The sequence below is a fragment of the Periplaneta americana genome, chromosome 4 (assembly GCF_040183065.1).
Source record: "Periplaneta americana isolate PAMFEO1 chromosome 4, P.americana_PAMFEO1_priV1, whole genome shotgun sequence".
NCBI lineage: Eukaryota > Metazoa > Arthropoda > Insecta > Blattodea > Blattidae > Periplaneta > Periplaneta americana.
The window spans coordinates 159,971,467-159,987,181 of record NC_091120.1 but is presented as its reverse complement, the minus strand read 5'-3'; the positions used below and the strand labels follow the sequence as shown (position 1 = coordinate 159,987,181).

Below are 15,715 nucleotides of genomic sequence, written 5' to 3'. Positions count from 1 at the left end.
AGCACTACATCTTGCAGTTACAGACTAAATTAGATCATTATCTAATCCTTAACAGAAATGTGACATTCATCGTTTTTCCCGCATACTCTTCATTTTCAAACAATCTCAATCTTTGCTATAGATACATTTCTGTTGTAAATAGATTTTTTACTAAAGCTCTAGTCGTGTTTCTACACCATGTACTGTAATAAAATACTTTGAACTGAAACCTGATGTATCAATTTATTTCATGTAAAATATTTTTACTCCATAACACAGAATTTAACTCTCCTTCAAATGTACTTTTTCATCCATTCTTCATAGCCAGAAATACTAAATTGATTAAATAACAAAATGGTTTATAAAACTATATTTTCTGTTTACCAGTTCATAAACAGTTTAATATGAAACATTTATTAAAGAAAGAAGAGAACTTTTTGCATTAATATAAATTATATATCAAAAAAATTAGCATAGTTTATTTTCAGTCTGTAGAAATAAATTCAAGAACCTATACCGGTATCACACTTAAAATGAGAAATGCATACAAACATTGAACATTAAACGCGTTCAATCAAATAGTTTATGGTTGGTAAGTAAATTAAATCCTTATATTGTTTAAACAACTTTAATAAACACTAACCAAATAGAAATTCACTCAAACTAATAAGAATAAATCTGCATAGAACTGCAAGTTACTATTAACCAGTACAATTTCTGTCCATACATTACTACAGAAAATACCGGTACGTCCACACAGTCAAAACAAAAATGTATTAAAATATATTCAGTTATATACAACAAATTAACTCATTCAGTGATAGAGTTAGGTAACAATTTCAACGACTTTATTTAATGTACTCTCTTGTAATCAGCATCATCATCCTTTCCAATGTTATGCCTCGTGGCCTTTTTCAGTCTCAATCAGTCGTCCCAAACTTCTTTTCTTTTTAGACTGGTAGAGTAGGAGTTCTTTGAGTATTCTGCCATTACCTATACTCTTCACATGCTATATCAAATTCAATCGGTAGTCTAAATAATTCCAAAGTTGCTACGTATGTAATTCTTTCAATGTATTTAAGTTTCTTTTATGACTCAAAAGTGAATAACCAAATATTTTTCTCATATCACAGCTCTGCTGTTTTGAGTTGATGCTGATCCAGTTTCTTTACAGCTCAGGCCTCATTTCCATGTACTAGTAATGGCCTTTCATAAATTTTGAGCTGAGTGTGGTACTGACTAGAATGTTTAAAAACTGAATGTATGATTTCCATAATTTTTCATAAATTTTTATATTTCCAGAGACAAAACATTTTTTTCTTCCATTAAAACTGTTCCGTGTTTTTCTTTGTAAAAAGTTCCTTTAAAACTAGTTCTGCTCGAAGAGAGTTTATTAAAACTTATCCCAATGCATTCTCTCTTTAAGAAGTGCTATACAAAGGCTAATTACGATATCTGAAGCCACAAGTTCAATGTTGGACAAAAAACATTCCTCAGCACGAATAGTTTTAATGAAGGAAGGACAAAATGTTTCGCATGAATACACACACATTAAAGAAATTCCAGGCTAATATTAAGCATTATATAAGAAGAATTTCAGTTGATGACTGACAGCATATTCTCGTGATATCAAGTTTGTACACGAATGGTAGGACAACACTTTCAATACCTACTGCAAGTTAGATTTCATAATCCATCTCTGCTTCCGCTACTATAGGCAGCATTTTACAGGATGATGCTTAATCTGTCACTCTGTGCTACAGCAGCCATATATATTAAGGACCCAGTACTTATAATAGAAACATTTCATAAATGGTTCAGAAGAGTGGTGGTTTCTCGGGGGAGGGAAGGGAGGAACGTCCTCCTCACATTTTTCTTCTTTTGAAAGTAAATACCAAATAAACTATGTGCCTTGAAATTCGAGGAAGATTCGATCATTTTTAAGTTCACAACTATAAGAAAACCTCGGTTGAACGAGTTTTAAACGACGTGCGCTCGTGTGCTGCTAGAAAACTGTGAGAAAGATGCGAGATTGTTTGTGTGGAGGAAAGCCAATCCATTCCTCCTTTACTGCAGTTAACACACATAGACAACAGCGCACTAGCGGCCAGAGAAAGAAGCAGAGTTTTAAAGCAAGTAAATGAACGGAGAGGGAGGAGATCCTCCTCTGAATCAGCACATGGGCGGGAAATAGAAACCGACTGGTCGTTCAGCAAGCTCGCTACCGCTGCCATCTAACGATGTTGCATTCAACCAGACTATAACACATCTAGGAGGAGGCAGAATAAAAACAATTTTAACGCAAAGCTATGAAAGACACCATATAAACTTTTTTTTTTTAAATTATAAATCAAAAATATTATTCATTGCACTTTATATAGGCTACTATTCATGGTTTGAAACTTTCAAGAATATTTGAAAGTTAAAGTTGGGTTTATATAAAACTAAGAGGAAGTAGTTAGTTCATCTTTTTGGCCCCTGAAATTCACTTCCATTCATTGTCTACTAGACAGGGCAACAGCCAAATTGTCTGTTTTGTACAAATATATTTGAAATTGAAAGTAGGTACTCCAAACTGCATTATTTTTAACATAAAGAATTAATCAGCCACCGGCAGCTTTGAACAATAATGGTAGTATGACTTTACAAGAACTGACATTCTTCAAAAGCATGTGATACTGAACTTGTAAAATGTACATGTGGCAACCCAGATCATGTGGGTGGGTGCAGTGTTCTCGCTTTCCTCAGATTATTTCCCATTCCCATTTCCGTAAAACGGTTCAGATTACGTGTTAGTAGCTATAATCCCTTCCAGTATGTGTGATGCTGTAGTGTGCTCGAAACATGCTGCGAGGTTGTGAATTTCCTTGTAATTGTTAATTTGTGCAATTATTCAACAATGAATGGAAGTGAAAACATAATATATTTTGGAATATTTAGGTAACTCAGTTTACAAGAACAGATTATTGCTATACAGAATGGAAGGCCAAACCCAGCACTACCTTGTCTTACATGTATGCATGTAGGCTAATTTGTAGCATGTTTCATTCAAGAAGGTGTCATTTCATGCTGTTAACTTCTTTCCTCCTTTTAAGAAATACGCAGGAGCCGCCACTGGTTCAGAACCATAGTAGGTAGCGCCATTTACTAATACCGTACAAAAAAAGGGTTAAAATGAAGTTATTACCATAATTCAATGGAAACATATAGCAAGTAATATAAAGTATACCCATTCAAACTAAATGATATGTCAATCTTCATTAAACTATGGTATTCACTTAACTTTAATCCTTGCTTTCTCTGTTTTTAATAAATGGCACTTGGCCTATTATGGCTCTGAACCCTTCAAATAGCCTATGCATATGCTATAGTCAAAATGGCAATACATCATTGTAATTCGATTCCTAAGTTTGTAACAAACTTAGTTCATTAATCTTAGAATGTAGGCCTTTCATGGGCAGCATCAATGGGATTGGTGTTATCCAGGCTCAAGGGCCGTGGTTTGTTGGAACTGTTGATACCATATGTATCGTCTACTACTCCAGTAGACTTCAGGGATGTGGCACACAGGAGCGCAAAGATCTCCTTACAGTGCCAAGAATGACTGGGACTAACTGGTTACATGACGGTATTTAAGGACTGGATGGATCGTGGCTTGGCATTATCATTGAGGTTCACACTGGTGGTTGAAGTGTTCTGATTGGCTACCATCATGTTCGGCTGTTGAAAGGTTATATTGCTCTATTTACTGTTACTTAACTCAACCACTAACGTTCTCGCTATCTACAAGGTATCACTCTCCCCACTCTATACACCTCCTTCCATCAGCTCGAATGCTTGCAGTGGGAGTATGTGCAGCATAGTAATGTACGCGAAGAAACTGGAATTCTTTTATTATAGGATATCACTGGACTATACAGCATGTTAAACTAGTTGGCCTTTCACATACTCATTTCTCACCAAATTAAAACTCCATTCCACTAACAAGGTAAGCTGAACATTAATAACATATTATAAGTGTATGACGTCATACAGAAGAAATAGACATGAGAGGCGTGAAGAAGAGTAAGGACAAGAAAAGAAGAGGAGTAAGGCCAGTGGAGGGACGAGAGAAGAGAAGAGCAGAGAGAGAGAGAGAGAGGTAGGGGTGGGAGAAGATTCAAGAGCCATCTTTGAGGTAAAATTTTAACGGGTTATACTGCTTCATTTACTGTTACTTAAATCAACAACTAACATTCTATCTACAACGTATCATCAGCGAATAGGGATTATAAAGAATGGACACTTCGCGTCGGTACCTTTGATGTAGCCGGACTGAATTCAATGACCTTCAAGCCAGCTAAAGCGTCAGATTCTGCTTTCTCCCTAGAGTTGGCGCTGACATCACACCAAATAGCAGTCGACACAGCGGAAATATAACACACATAATTAATACATCTAGGTACATTATGTACTCAAATAAAATAAATTGGATCCATAAAATAATAAATCCTTCATTAACTGCAATGTCTAGACTCTAGAGTTCCTTTATAATGAGAGTTGAGACGTTGACCCCAACAACAATTAAAATATGTAATGATTTGACAGCACTGAAAATGGAAAAACAAAACTCTTACGAGAAGTAAAACCATATACCTATATTATATTATTATACAAATATTAAACGAATTCGATACTTCATTTTATAATGTATTATATTATTTTATAATATAATGTATTATATCTGAAATATAAAATATTATTATTACAACTAGTTTGTCACTGAGAAATAAGGAAAAGCTGTTAACTTGAATTTATTTGAAGCAAAGCGTTACTGGATTATGCAATAAGGTAGGCGATGTTTGGATCCTGTGCCTCAACTCTATTCTCAATTATTATCTTAGCGTATGCTCGATTACACTACCTCTAGTGCTTGAAAGTGGAACTAACTGCTGGCGCACAGAGAAACAAAACACAGGAAAATTCGCTCAGTGTCCATTCTTTATAACCCCTATTCGCTGGTATCATTCTCCTCTATACACCTCCTCCCATCGGTTCGAATACTTGCAGTGGGGGTATGTGCAGCATACATATAATATTTCTGCAGAATTTCTTTTAATACGTAACTCAACTAAAGTCACAATTCAAAAGAAATGTATTTAAATGTAGCTAGGGTTAATTTTCGAAGTGAATTTCCACTGTAACAAGAGTTCAAATTATTCTATTATCGTTGTTTCGATAACGATCAGTTTTTTAGATCTAATTAACGGTCATAACCTAAGCTGCATTGTAGTTTAATTATAATTTTACAAACATTACTTCATAGTATCATTTATTCAGGTATAATGCTTTGAAAATGTCTACAAAAATCGATATATCGCATTTTGATAATATGTTTGCTCATTTCATCACTGAAACACACGAATTTACATCACATTATTTGCTCCTATAATGCATTGAAAACTTCAATCACATACATGCTATGAGAATAGCATTTTTATACTGTAAACTAAATAAATCTATGAAATTTCACACATCAAAGTTTGCCTCTCGTGTGAGTATATGAATGTCTCACGAGATTGAAGCTCTGTGAAAATTCTTTTCCACATATTTTACATGTGAAAGGTTTCTCACCAGTGTGCGTTCGAAAATGTTTCGCAAGCACCGCACGCTTCGCAAACATTCTGCCACAGTGATCGCACTTGAAAGGCTTCTCTCCAGTATGGGTAAGATCATGTTTTGAAAGATTTGAATGGTCAGAGAAGTCTTTACCACAAACTTCACATTTAAAAGGTTTTCCTCCCGTGTGAGTAAGTCCATGCCTAACGAGGTTGGAGCGATGAGAAAATTCCTTTCCACAAATATCACATTTGAAAGGTCTGTAACCGGTGTGAGTACGACCGTGAATCACTAGATTTGCGCGATGTGTGAATTCTTTCCCACATTGGTCACACTTGTACGGTTTGTCGCCAGTATGGTTTCGACGATGTATTATAAGGCTTGAACGGTGAGAAAATTGTTTATTACACACTTCACATTTATAATAAGTCTTCCCAAACAATCTGTAACAAGAAAAATTCTTATTAAAAATATAATACGATGGTGATATCTGGTAACATATTTTGACAACATTGAAAAGACTGCAATATTAGCTTTTTAGGAAGTAATCTTATGTGAATCCCACTATATAGGAGCTATTCCATCTCAAATCGACTGAAATATAGAGAAAATTGACCTTGCACTTTTCAAACACAATGAAACTTTGTCTGTCCGTAGACAACTGTGATACAATGCTTTGTGCAAAGTTTGTGGCATCAGAACTTCATAGTGTTTAAATTAAAAATATTTAAATTCATCGTATTTTCATAAAATTAGCAAATTGGAACTGTTGTAGCTCTGAAACCCTTTCACCCAATGATCAAAATCATTGTTTATTTTGATGCTGAGAAATTAAAGTTTATATTGACATATAAACAGATTTTCTTACTTTTTACGGAAATGGAGAAATTTAGATTTTTTCCTCATTTAGACGCCTTTGCCCATGAAAAAATATTTTTAAAATATATGGTTAGATTCCGCATTGAAAGTAAAAATAAACACATATTTTTTGCTGGTGGTACGTTGATAAGAAAGTATTGAAAATATCAAATAAAGAAAATAAATAGTATGCACGTGAACTAACCAGCTGACTGTGAGGTGGGAGCTAGCCAAGGCAAGCAAGGCCAGGAGACATAAACACAAGAAGTGTCTAGCAGCGCATGAGTATGCTAGCTTTATCACAGGTTTCCATAAACACAGGAGTAAAATGACAAAAGAAAGAAGACTGCATCCAAACATTTACTCACCAAATGTTGCTATTTTTTACAGAGGACTTCCACTACCCCTTCTGCAGAAGAATATGTTTTCGTCACAAGTTTTGACTTGGAGACAGGAATGCAGGCATGTGTTGACAAAATCCCTTGTACTGTGCATGTGCGTTCGAATCTGGGCACCAACTCCTTAGCCTCCCTTGCATAATCCTCTTTGCTAACATAGCAGAATGTTATTGTGGTCAAATTCACTGCTGTTCACTGAAATAATTCAGCCGTTTTATTGTTCCTCCAATTCCGTCACATGATCCCTTTCCATGAGAAATAGCAAAAAAGTGCCAAACTCTTCATGGTAACACTTTCTGTTTTTATATTGAGAAGGAGCACCATGACTGAAATAGAATATTTTCTCCCCCTTGTCACACTTTTATTTAAAAAAATTAATTGTTTTTGAAAGAGGTGGACTGCAACAGCATCATGTGTCAGGCAATCGGATATAACTACAAAAGAGTCACATTTCTCAGTGTCATTGTTTCTATGATAAACAACAAATCAATGTACTGTTGCCTGATTGTTGTTCCAATGGAAACCAGGTACTTCATCTTGAATAATGAAAGCATAATTTTCAGAGAAGTCTAGTGTCACTAGGAATTCCCAATGCTTTAGATTAATTTTTGTTTCTTCATAAAACATTCTTTGTTGCCTCACAATAAATGAATGTTTCTTGAGTGCCTCTAACTTTTCAATTAATACATTTATAAATTCATCTGTAGACTTTTCCAGATTTTCTAATGTTGTTTTGTCTATAAGCTACCCACTGTCTACATGAAATTGAGTCTATCAAAGCTTCATCAAAAACAGATTGTAATTGTGTTTGTAAATTCAATGTTCCGGAACACTCAGCACACTTATCAAAATAACATGATGGTTGTGGTGGATTGCAAATGGTTCTTGCAATTCAATCTTGGTAGGATTTTATAGGTAGGCCCAATTCTCCACTTTTAGTTAGTTCTGGGAGTTTTGCACCATCTATCATTAACTTTACATTCTGATGCAGCACGCAAATGCAAACAGTATGTGTACCACACGAACTGGCTAAAATACAATGCTGTGTCCTTAATTCAGCGAATTTAGAAAATCCAATTTTAACACCAGAATGTCTGTCCTTGAAGTTTCTGTAGAGATCCGAAAGATTACAAAACACCAATTGTTTTTGTACCTGCTTCTTTTTGCCATGTTCTCCAACTGTTACAAAATCCCTTTTTCCAGGCATAGTTCTACTAAATTCTTCTGATTCGTAAAACTTTTGAACTAATTTTTGTTGTCATAACCGAAAGATCTTTTTTTGCTTCCTGGAGTACACATAATTAGACCTCTTGTATTAAAGTCCTTTGCGATGGAAATCATAAGCCTGGTTGCTGTTAAGTTACTCTGGATCTTCCTAATGGATCACGAAGAAGGGAGAATGGTGAGGACTTTAATTTTGGTTTTTCTGTCCTCAACCAGGCAGAACGCTGTTTTAAGGTTCTCCAGGATTTCATTATCTGGTTCATCTGTAGAATCACTACTTGTATCACACTGATGGAAAACCTTTCTTTCAGTGACGTCTCTATCTGTTTTAGTTTAGTTTGGGGATACTTCTTCTGATATATTTTCTTCTTTTTCACCGGACTCACTCCAATCACAGTGAGAGTTTCGTTTAAAGTAGTGAGGGTTGCCTTGCCAACACTACTGTTGCTGTTATTACCACTACTCTCAACTTGAACACTTTGAACACTACAAGTTGGCTGAACATTTCCTTCTATGACTTCTCTTGGTTGAATGCGTTATATAAAGAATGTTATTTACTTTAAATCTGCAATAAGTACATAATCGAATTATATTTTGGTACTTTTTGGGTATGCCAAATTTTTCTGCAATTAAACGGGATACTTTTCGAAGCCCTCTAACATTGACCCTTTTGTGAGGCGTACGTTGAAGGGGATTGAAGCAGCGGTCACCTGAGTAAGATCTGTCCTTCATTTTAAGCAACCTGTGAAATAAATTTTGTTACAATGTAGAAAATGTTTATATTATGGAGGCACCCACGAAAGACACGCATTTAACTCAATAATTTGATCGACATTGTTTTGAAATACTCTATCTTACTGTAATGGTTCACAAATATGCCTTAACAAACAACTTATAATAATAAATATAAACCTGAAAAATATCGGGTCAAAACACTTGCACTTACAAAATGCACACGCAACTTGGCTACTTTTGCTCGCATACTGGAGACTAAACATGTCACACCACTGTCTCAGAGAGTGGCATGACTCCTCCTCCCAATGCTCGCTTATCTTCATCTCTTGGCCAGTGCGTGTGGTACTGCGCCGTTCAAGTCTAGGCGTGTGAAAATAATTTATTTAATACCCTCGAAAGCTGTACCACTAAGCAAACAATGCCGAATCCCTCTTAATAATGGAAGGTTTCTTCTAAATATTTTTTTTACATTTTTACAAATGGGCAAAAAGCTAAAAGTAAGTAAAATCAGATTATCTGTCTCTCTATATACAATAAAAATAAGGATTACTTCTTAATATAACCTACCAAAAGTCAGCTTCAAAATGAGCTCCAGTTCAATTTCTGTAGTAAATGGCTCCAGAGTTCTGAGCTCTGAAAGAGACTTGTTTTTCTAAAATACGCCAAATTTGTCGCTCAACATTATGAAAACCATTTGACTTTCGATGGTATATTTTTGCAAATGCACTCTCCTCAGCACCTTGTATAAATAGGGAAAACATTTGAGTATAAAAAAAATGCGAGGCTTTTTACTGATCGATTTCATATGGAATAGCCTATATGCAGACCATTCAAAAAGTAAATAGGCTATAACATAAAATAATATGGTTGGCTGTGTATCATACCAGTGTATATATACACTGGGAACTCTGGTCATTGTTGCACAATATCCATTATTTATCTTAATAGTAGACATAAAATATATTAAATCAACATTAAAAATGCATTAAATTGAAGATCCAAGTTCGACGTCTCCAAATTGATGTGGCTCAACGATAAGGGGAAATTATTAACATCAAACATATGAGTTGTGCCTTTTGACTTTGCACATTTCATATTTTTATGAGAACCAGCATCGTGCTTTTTACCCATCATTTGTAAGAAGAGGAAATTCATAGTGAAATATAGTGTAACACGTGTTGTCAGCAAATAGCTGGATACACTATGAAGATAGATTTTTTATGAGATGCATCTCACTATTATTAATATGACCCATATTAGAAGATCACTATACTCGGAACAGCGAATATTACACTAGGTTTGTTCCACCACACAATTCAGAATGCATTACGAACTAATTCCGAACATCTTTCGACACATGCACTAGTTGAGTACATTCTTAGAACTAGTTCGGAATTTTATATTGTTGGAATGCTTCTTGAACTGTTCTTTCATGGCCTTGATAGTTTCTTCTCATATTAAAATTATATTCATCTTCCGAACTTAATTCGTCATAAAATATACCACTATCACTTTCAAAATCACTCATAATGACTATTTTTCAATTTTAACCTGCCCAGTCTCAAAGCATTTTAACCTCAACTTCAGATTAAGCCATCTGCGCATGAGTCAGCAGTTCAGAATTCCCAGTTTCCGCTCTTAATTGAGAACCAATTTTACTTGTTCCGGATGAGTTCCAAACCACGTTGGAACAGGAAACTGGAAGTTCAGAATCAATTCTGAAACATGCTGGAACAAACCTACTGACTTCAGTGTTATTGTAAAGATGTCATAGGATGTAGAGGGAGATTCTGCCGAAACAAAAACGAAAGTCCATGACCGGCTATGACATTGGAATAAAGAATTCTTCTCTGCAGGAATTGAAAAGCTTGTTGAAGAATAGAATAAATGTACCTATGTTTGTGAAAAGTGAAGAAGTTGCACATTTCTAAAATAAATGCCCATTAATTATTCTGACGTCTCTTTACTTATTGTATGATCTACAATAAAAAAAATTAAGGTGACAACGGAACTGGCTTCGTGCAAACATATTACACTATTATGATTAATGACTATCTCAAAATCTTACTTGGAAGGCGGAATTTCGTTATCCTCTGTTGTTACTTCTTCTTTCAGCTCTACCTTTACTTCAGGAAAATTCCAGTATTCTTCGTCCTTTTCAACAAAAACAACATACAATTCTCTCAAATTTCATACAGTTAAATATCTACCAGTATGTCAAACTTACAGTCATAATTACAGTGAAAGGTAAATAGTTTCAAAGCAGGGAATTCCCAATTTTGCACATATTTCACAGGTTCATTGACCAATAACTTCACAAAGTAAGGCTTAATAACTCAGGATTAAAACTATGACTCTATTCAGAAATGAACCTCTCATAGGCTTGTCGAAAACACCAAAAATAAAAAAGAAAATAATTTATTACAAGCAAAAGTTACCTACATATAGACATTACTTCTCTATACAAATTGAGCCACCACAGCAAAAGCTTTTGTAGTCCTTTGCCAAAGAATGGTAACTTCATCTATGAACTGCTTGTTTGTTTCAAAGTGACATTAGCACAGAATGTGGTCTGTAAGGAAAGTGGTCAAACTCCCCCAGTTGGACTTCTTGAGAAAAACCTTTGCGTGAGCCATGCCATGCATTGCCATACAAAAGAATGATGGCCATGGTGAGCACTCCACTATTTTCGATTAACCTTCGAAGCTTCTTCAGCATTTTATAATAGACTTCTGATGTTACAGTGGAACCTGGTGCCAATAATTCTGTGATCAAAATTCCCTTGTGGTCGCAGCATGCTGAATATCATTTTTTTCAGTTTGAAAGTGTTTGAATTTCTTGGGTTTGTTCCGAGAACAAGTGTTTATCCATTGTTTTGTCTCTTTCTAGAATGAAACCTCTATGAAAGATCACTTCTATTCAGAGATCATCCCTCTTAGAACCAATGGAAAAACACATAAAATAAATGTAATTAATTTTTACTTCTACTTTAAGGAACACCCCCTCCCTGACCACCAACCAACCATTGAACACTAGTTTTTTTTTATTTTACCTCTTTTAAGAGACCAAATTTCAAAATTTAAATATAGTATATAATTTTATAAAACAGTAGTTTAATGCATTAAATAAATTCTAAGAACTTCATAAGAGTAATTTACTGTATCTTCCAAGATGAAAATTTAATTTGACAACATTCTTAACTATTCATACTGAATATCCCATCCTTCAATCCTCAAAGGGATATGGGAATTTCTAGCGAGAAAGATATTGTTGTGAAGGGTTGTGACTTCTACACACGACTTTCAGGATTACCTGTACGGTATTTTCTCTGTTGTTTAGTGATTTCATTTCTTCTGGCATTGTGTAAAGTTGTTAGGAGTAATAAAATGTAATGTTCAGTAAAATAAGAAGCATATTATCGGAGGATCGAGTGAAAGTGATTAGCGAAAATGAAAGTGGTTTATCTCAAAGAAAATTAGCGGAAAAATTTAAATGTGGCAAAACCCTGATTGATTCAGTTTCAAAATTGAAGGAAAAAATTTATAATCCAGTGGAATTCCATTGAAAGACTAAAGACTGTGGAACTGAAGAGCATATAAATGAATTAGTTTAGAGAATTTAATAATGTAAAAAAAAACATTGTGACGTAGAGTTCAATTTACGATTTTCTAAAGTGGAAGTTAAGAATTTCAGGATAAAATTCTAAAAGAGTTCTATACACAACTTATTGTAACTAAGAACACATTCCTAGTTATTTTATATTTTATGTATGTCCAGTAGGTTAATTTAATTTAACTTATTTGTGTAAAAAAAAAGCATCACCCTATTAAGCAGCCAACCCTCTGAAAAACCAACTTTACATGTAACTGTCAACGATCATTTAATACACATCTCCTCCTCTATCTGCTCTTGGTCATGTGACCATGTCATTGATACTAACAAAAGAGGAAAAAATAAAATTGGCCCAGGCCCACTCAAAAAATATGCGAAATTTGCGTTTTTTATGGAAAATACTCAACATTACAACTAAACCATGGATCCAGAGCAATAGTTACAGTCGATAGCATTAAGGTAAGAAGTAAAAAATACGTTCATTTCTTCAAGAGTCAATTTAACTGTGTTGGGCTGGACCTAAAAAATTGTCTGGTAACGATAAAAAGAAGGAAGCTGTGGAGGCTACTGGATTGTTACATCAACTAGAAAAATTTGACACCTTATTTTGTTCGGTATGTTTAGACGATATTCTTGCTCTTGCAAATTCATTATCGGAAGCATCTCAGTCTCCAAAAATGGATATTAGTAAATGTTCGTCCTTCATTAAGGCAATGATGTAAAAATTTTCAAAGCTCTGAAACGAAGAAAAATTCGATAATCATGTCAAGCACAAGGTTTTGTAATCTAGCAATTCTATCCATTGAGAAGGAGAAAAGTTGGGATTTGTTAGAGGACCCATCATCAGCGATAGATTTGTTGCTTAGTTCACCTTATGAAGCGTTTTTATAGGCATACCTTGCATGATTGTTTATCATAATTTTGCATGTTATTGAATAAGACTTCCGAGAATGAGTTTCAAGAGAATTGACGGCAGCAGCATTATCAGGAGATGGGTCAGGTACTTTCTAAACCCTGCATATCTGGCCCACCCAAAATAATTAATCTGACTATGCCACTGTATTAAATGAACTCCAAAATTCGCAGTCAAGCTGGTTCACAGAGAGGATATCAATGTGAAAAACTGATGGCATAGATTTGCAAAGTAAGTTTCATGTCTAACAGTTCATATGGACAAAACATACCAAAAAACGCTAAAATACAATTTAAAATTTTACAATACAATGAATTTTGTCACAGTGGTGCATACAAAGGGAAAGTTATTTGCAACGAGATCATCGGAGAATTGGTACCACCTGGTACTTTCACAATATGCATACCACAATGAAGTGTTGTAAATTTCAGACCACTAACACTGCCATCTGATTCAGTTTATTGTGGACATATTCCCATCAACATCAAGAAAATTAATATTATTCACTATATTCCTGATGAGTACAATACATCTCCACAGATATTTACTCATGGCTGACAACTGAACACAAAAATGTGCTATGTATAAATTAATTTTCGTTACATATGAGGTGCTAACTTGAAAAGTAAACAAGACTATGTGAAAAAGTTTAAATTATCATTTTATCTTTATTATTTTGTACTCATATTGGCCTTTATTTAGGCTCAACTCACATGGCTGACAACTATGTGATTATTTTGCATTTATGTGTGATTGTGCTGTGGGTGGTCAGGAATTAGTATTGAATCATATGGAAACTAGGCGTAATAGATCAACTATTGATCAGATATTTTGTATTCGACATATAATGGAGAAAAAATGGGACTATAAGGGTACAGTACATAAGTTATTCATAGATTTCAAAAAGGCATATGACTCAGTTAAGAGAGAAGTTTTATATGATATTCTTATTGAACTTGGTATTCCCAAGAAACTAGTTCAATTAATTAAAATGTGACTCAGTGAAATGTACAGCAGAGTCCGTATAGGTCAATTTCTGTCAGATGCGTTTCCAATTCACTGTGGGCTAAAGCAAGGAGATGCACTATCATCTTTACTTTTTAACTTTGCTCTAGAGTAAGCCATTAAGGAAAGCCCAGGATAACAGAGAGGGTTTGGAATTGAACGGGTTACATCAGCTGCTTGTCTATGTGGATGATGTGAATATGTTAGGAGAAAATCCACAAACGATTAGGGAAAACATGGGAATTTTACTTGAAGCAAGTAAAGAGATAGGTTTGGAAGTAAATCCCGAAAAAACAAAGTATATGATTATGTCTCATGATGAGAATATTGTACGAAATGGAAATATAAAAATTGGAAATTTATCTTAAGAAGAGGTGAAAAAATTCAAATACCTGAGAGCAACAGTAACAATACACAGGAAATTAAACACAGAATAAATATGGGAAAAGCCTGTTATTATTCGATTGAGAAGCTTTTATCATCCAGCCTGCTGTCAAAAAATCTGAAAGTTAGAATTTATAAAGCAGTTATATTACCGGTTGTTCTTTATGGAAGAGAGGAATATATGTTAAGGGTGTTTGAGAATAAGGAGTTTAGGAAAATATTTGGGGCTAAGAGGGATGAAGTTACAGGAGAATGGAGAAAGTTACACAACACAACTGCACGCATTGTATTCTTCACCTGACATAATTAGGAACATTAAATCCAGACATGTAGCACATATGGGCGAATCTAGAAATGCATATAGAGTGTTAGTTGGGAGGCCGGAGAGAAAAAGACCTTTGGGGAGCCGAGACGTAGATGGGAAGATAATATTAAAATGGATTTGAGGGAGGTGGGATATGATGATAGAGACTGGATTAATCTTGCTCAGGATAGGGACCTATGGCGGGCTTATGTGAGGGTGGCAATGAACCTCCGGGTTCCTTAAAGCCAGTAAGTAAGTAAGTAAGTTATATGGAAACAGATGATGCTAATTCATACGAACCACAAACTGAAGTCATTGTAGACGTTTGTGGTCGTGAGACGTTGGTATCACCCACAGCACAACTGCAGAATTGTCACTGTCGGTGGTCGAGCGCAACTCACACATGCGACATGCTGACCACATGACAACCACTTGCCACCGACACCATATACTTGGAAACGACAGACGCTTTTACACCGTATCCTTGGAAACGATAGACACTTTCTAGGTAAATTGCAAGCTTGCGATGTGGTTGTCTGTGGTCGATATGGACTTCAAGCGATCACAAAAAAGAAGTCCATGTGTGGTCAGTTTTGCCAACAGCACAACCACACACAAACTGCAAAATAATCGCAAAGTTGTTGGCTGTGTGAGTTGAGCCTTACTGGAAAAATATTGTATGTCTATTGTTAAATCCCCACAAGC

At 35.0% G+C, this 15,715-nt stretch overlaps 1 protein-coding gene across 2 annotated transcripts in view; it reads right to left on the bottom strand.

Moving 5' to 3' along the window:
• Positions 1-1,793: 1,793 nt before the first annotated feature.
• The window catches only part of LOC138698371 (zinc finger protein 664-like), a 44,350-nt gene continuing 30,428 nt past the window's right edge, over positions 1,794-15,715 (bottom strand). For both annotated transcript variants that reach the window (XM_069824242.1, XM_069824241.1), the window contains exons 3-4: positions 10,861-10,946; positions 1,794-6,020 (exon numbers count right to left, since the gene is read on the bottom strand). In XM_069824242.1, the coding sequence (XP_069680343.1) occupies positions 5,495-6,020; positions 10,861-10,946 (612 nt within the window). In that variant the 3' untranslated portion in view covers positions 1,794-5,494. The remainder of the gene's footprint in view (positions 6,021-10,860; positions 10,947-15,715) is intronic.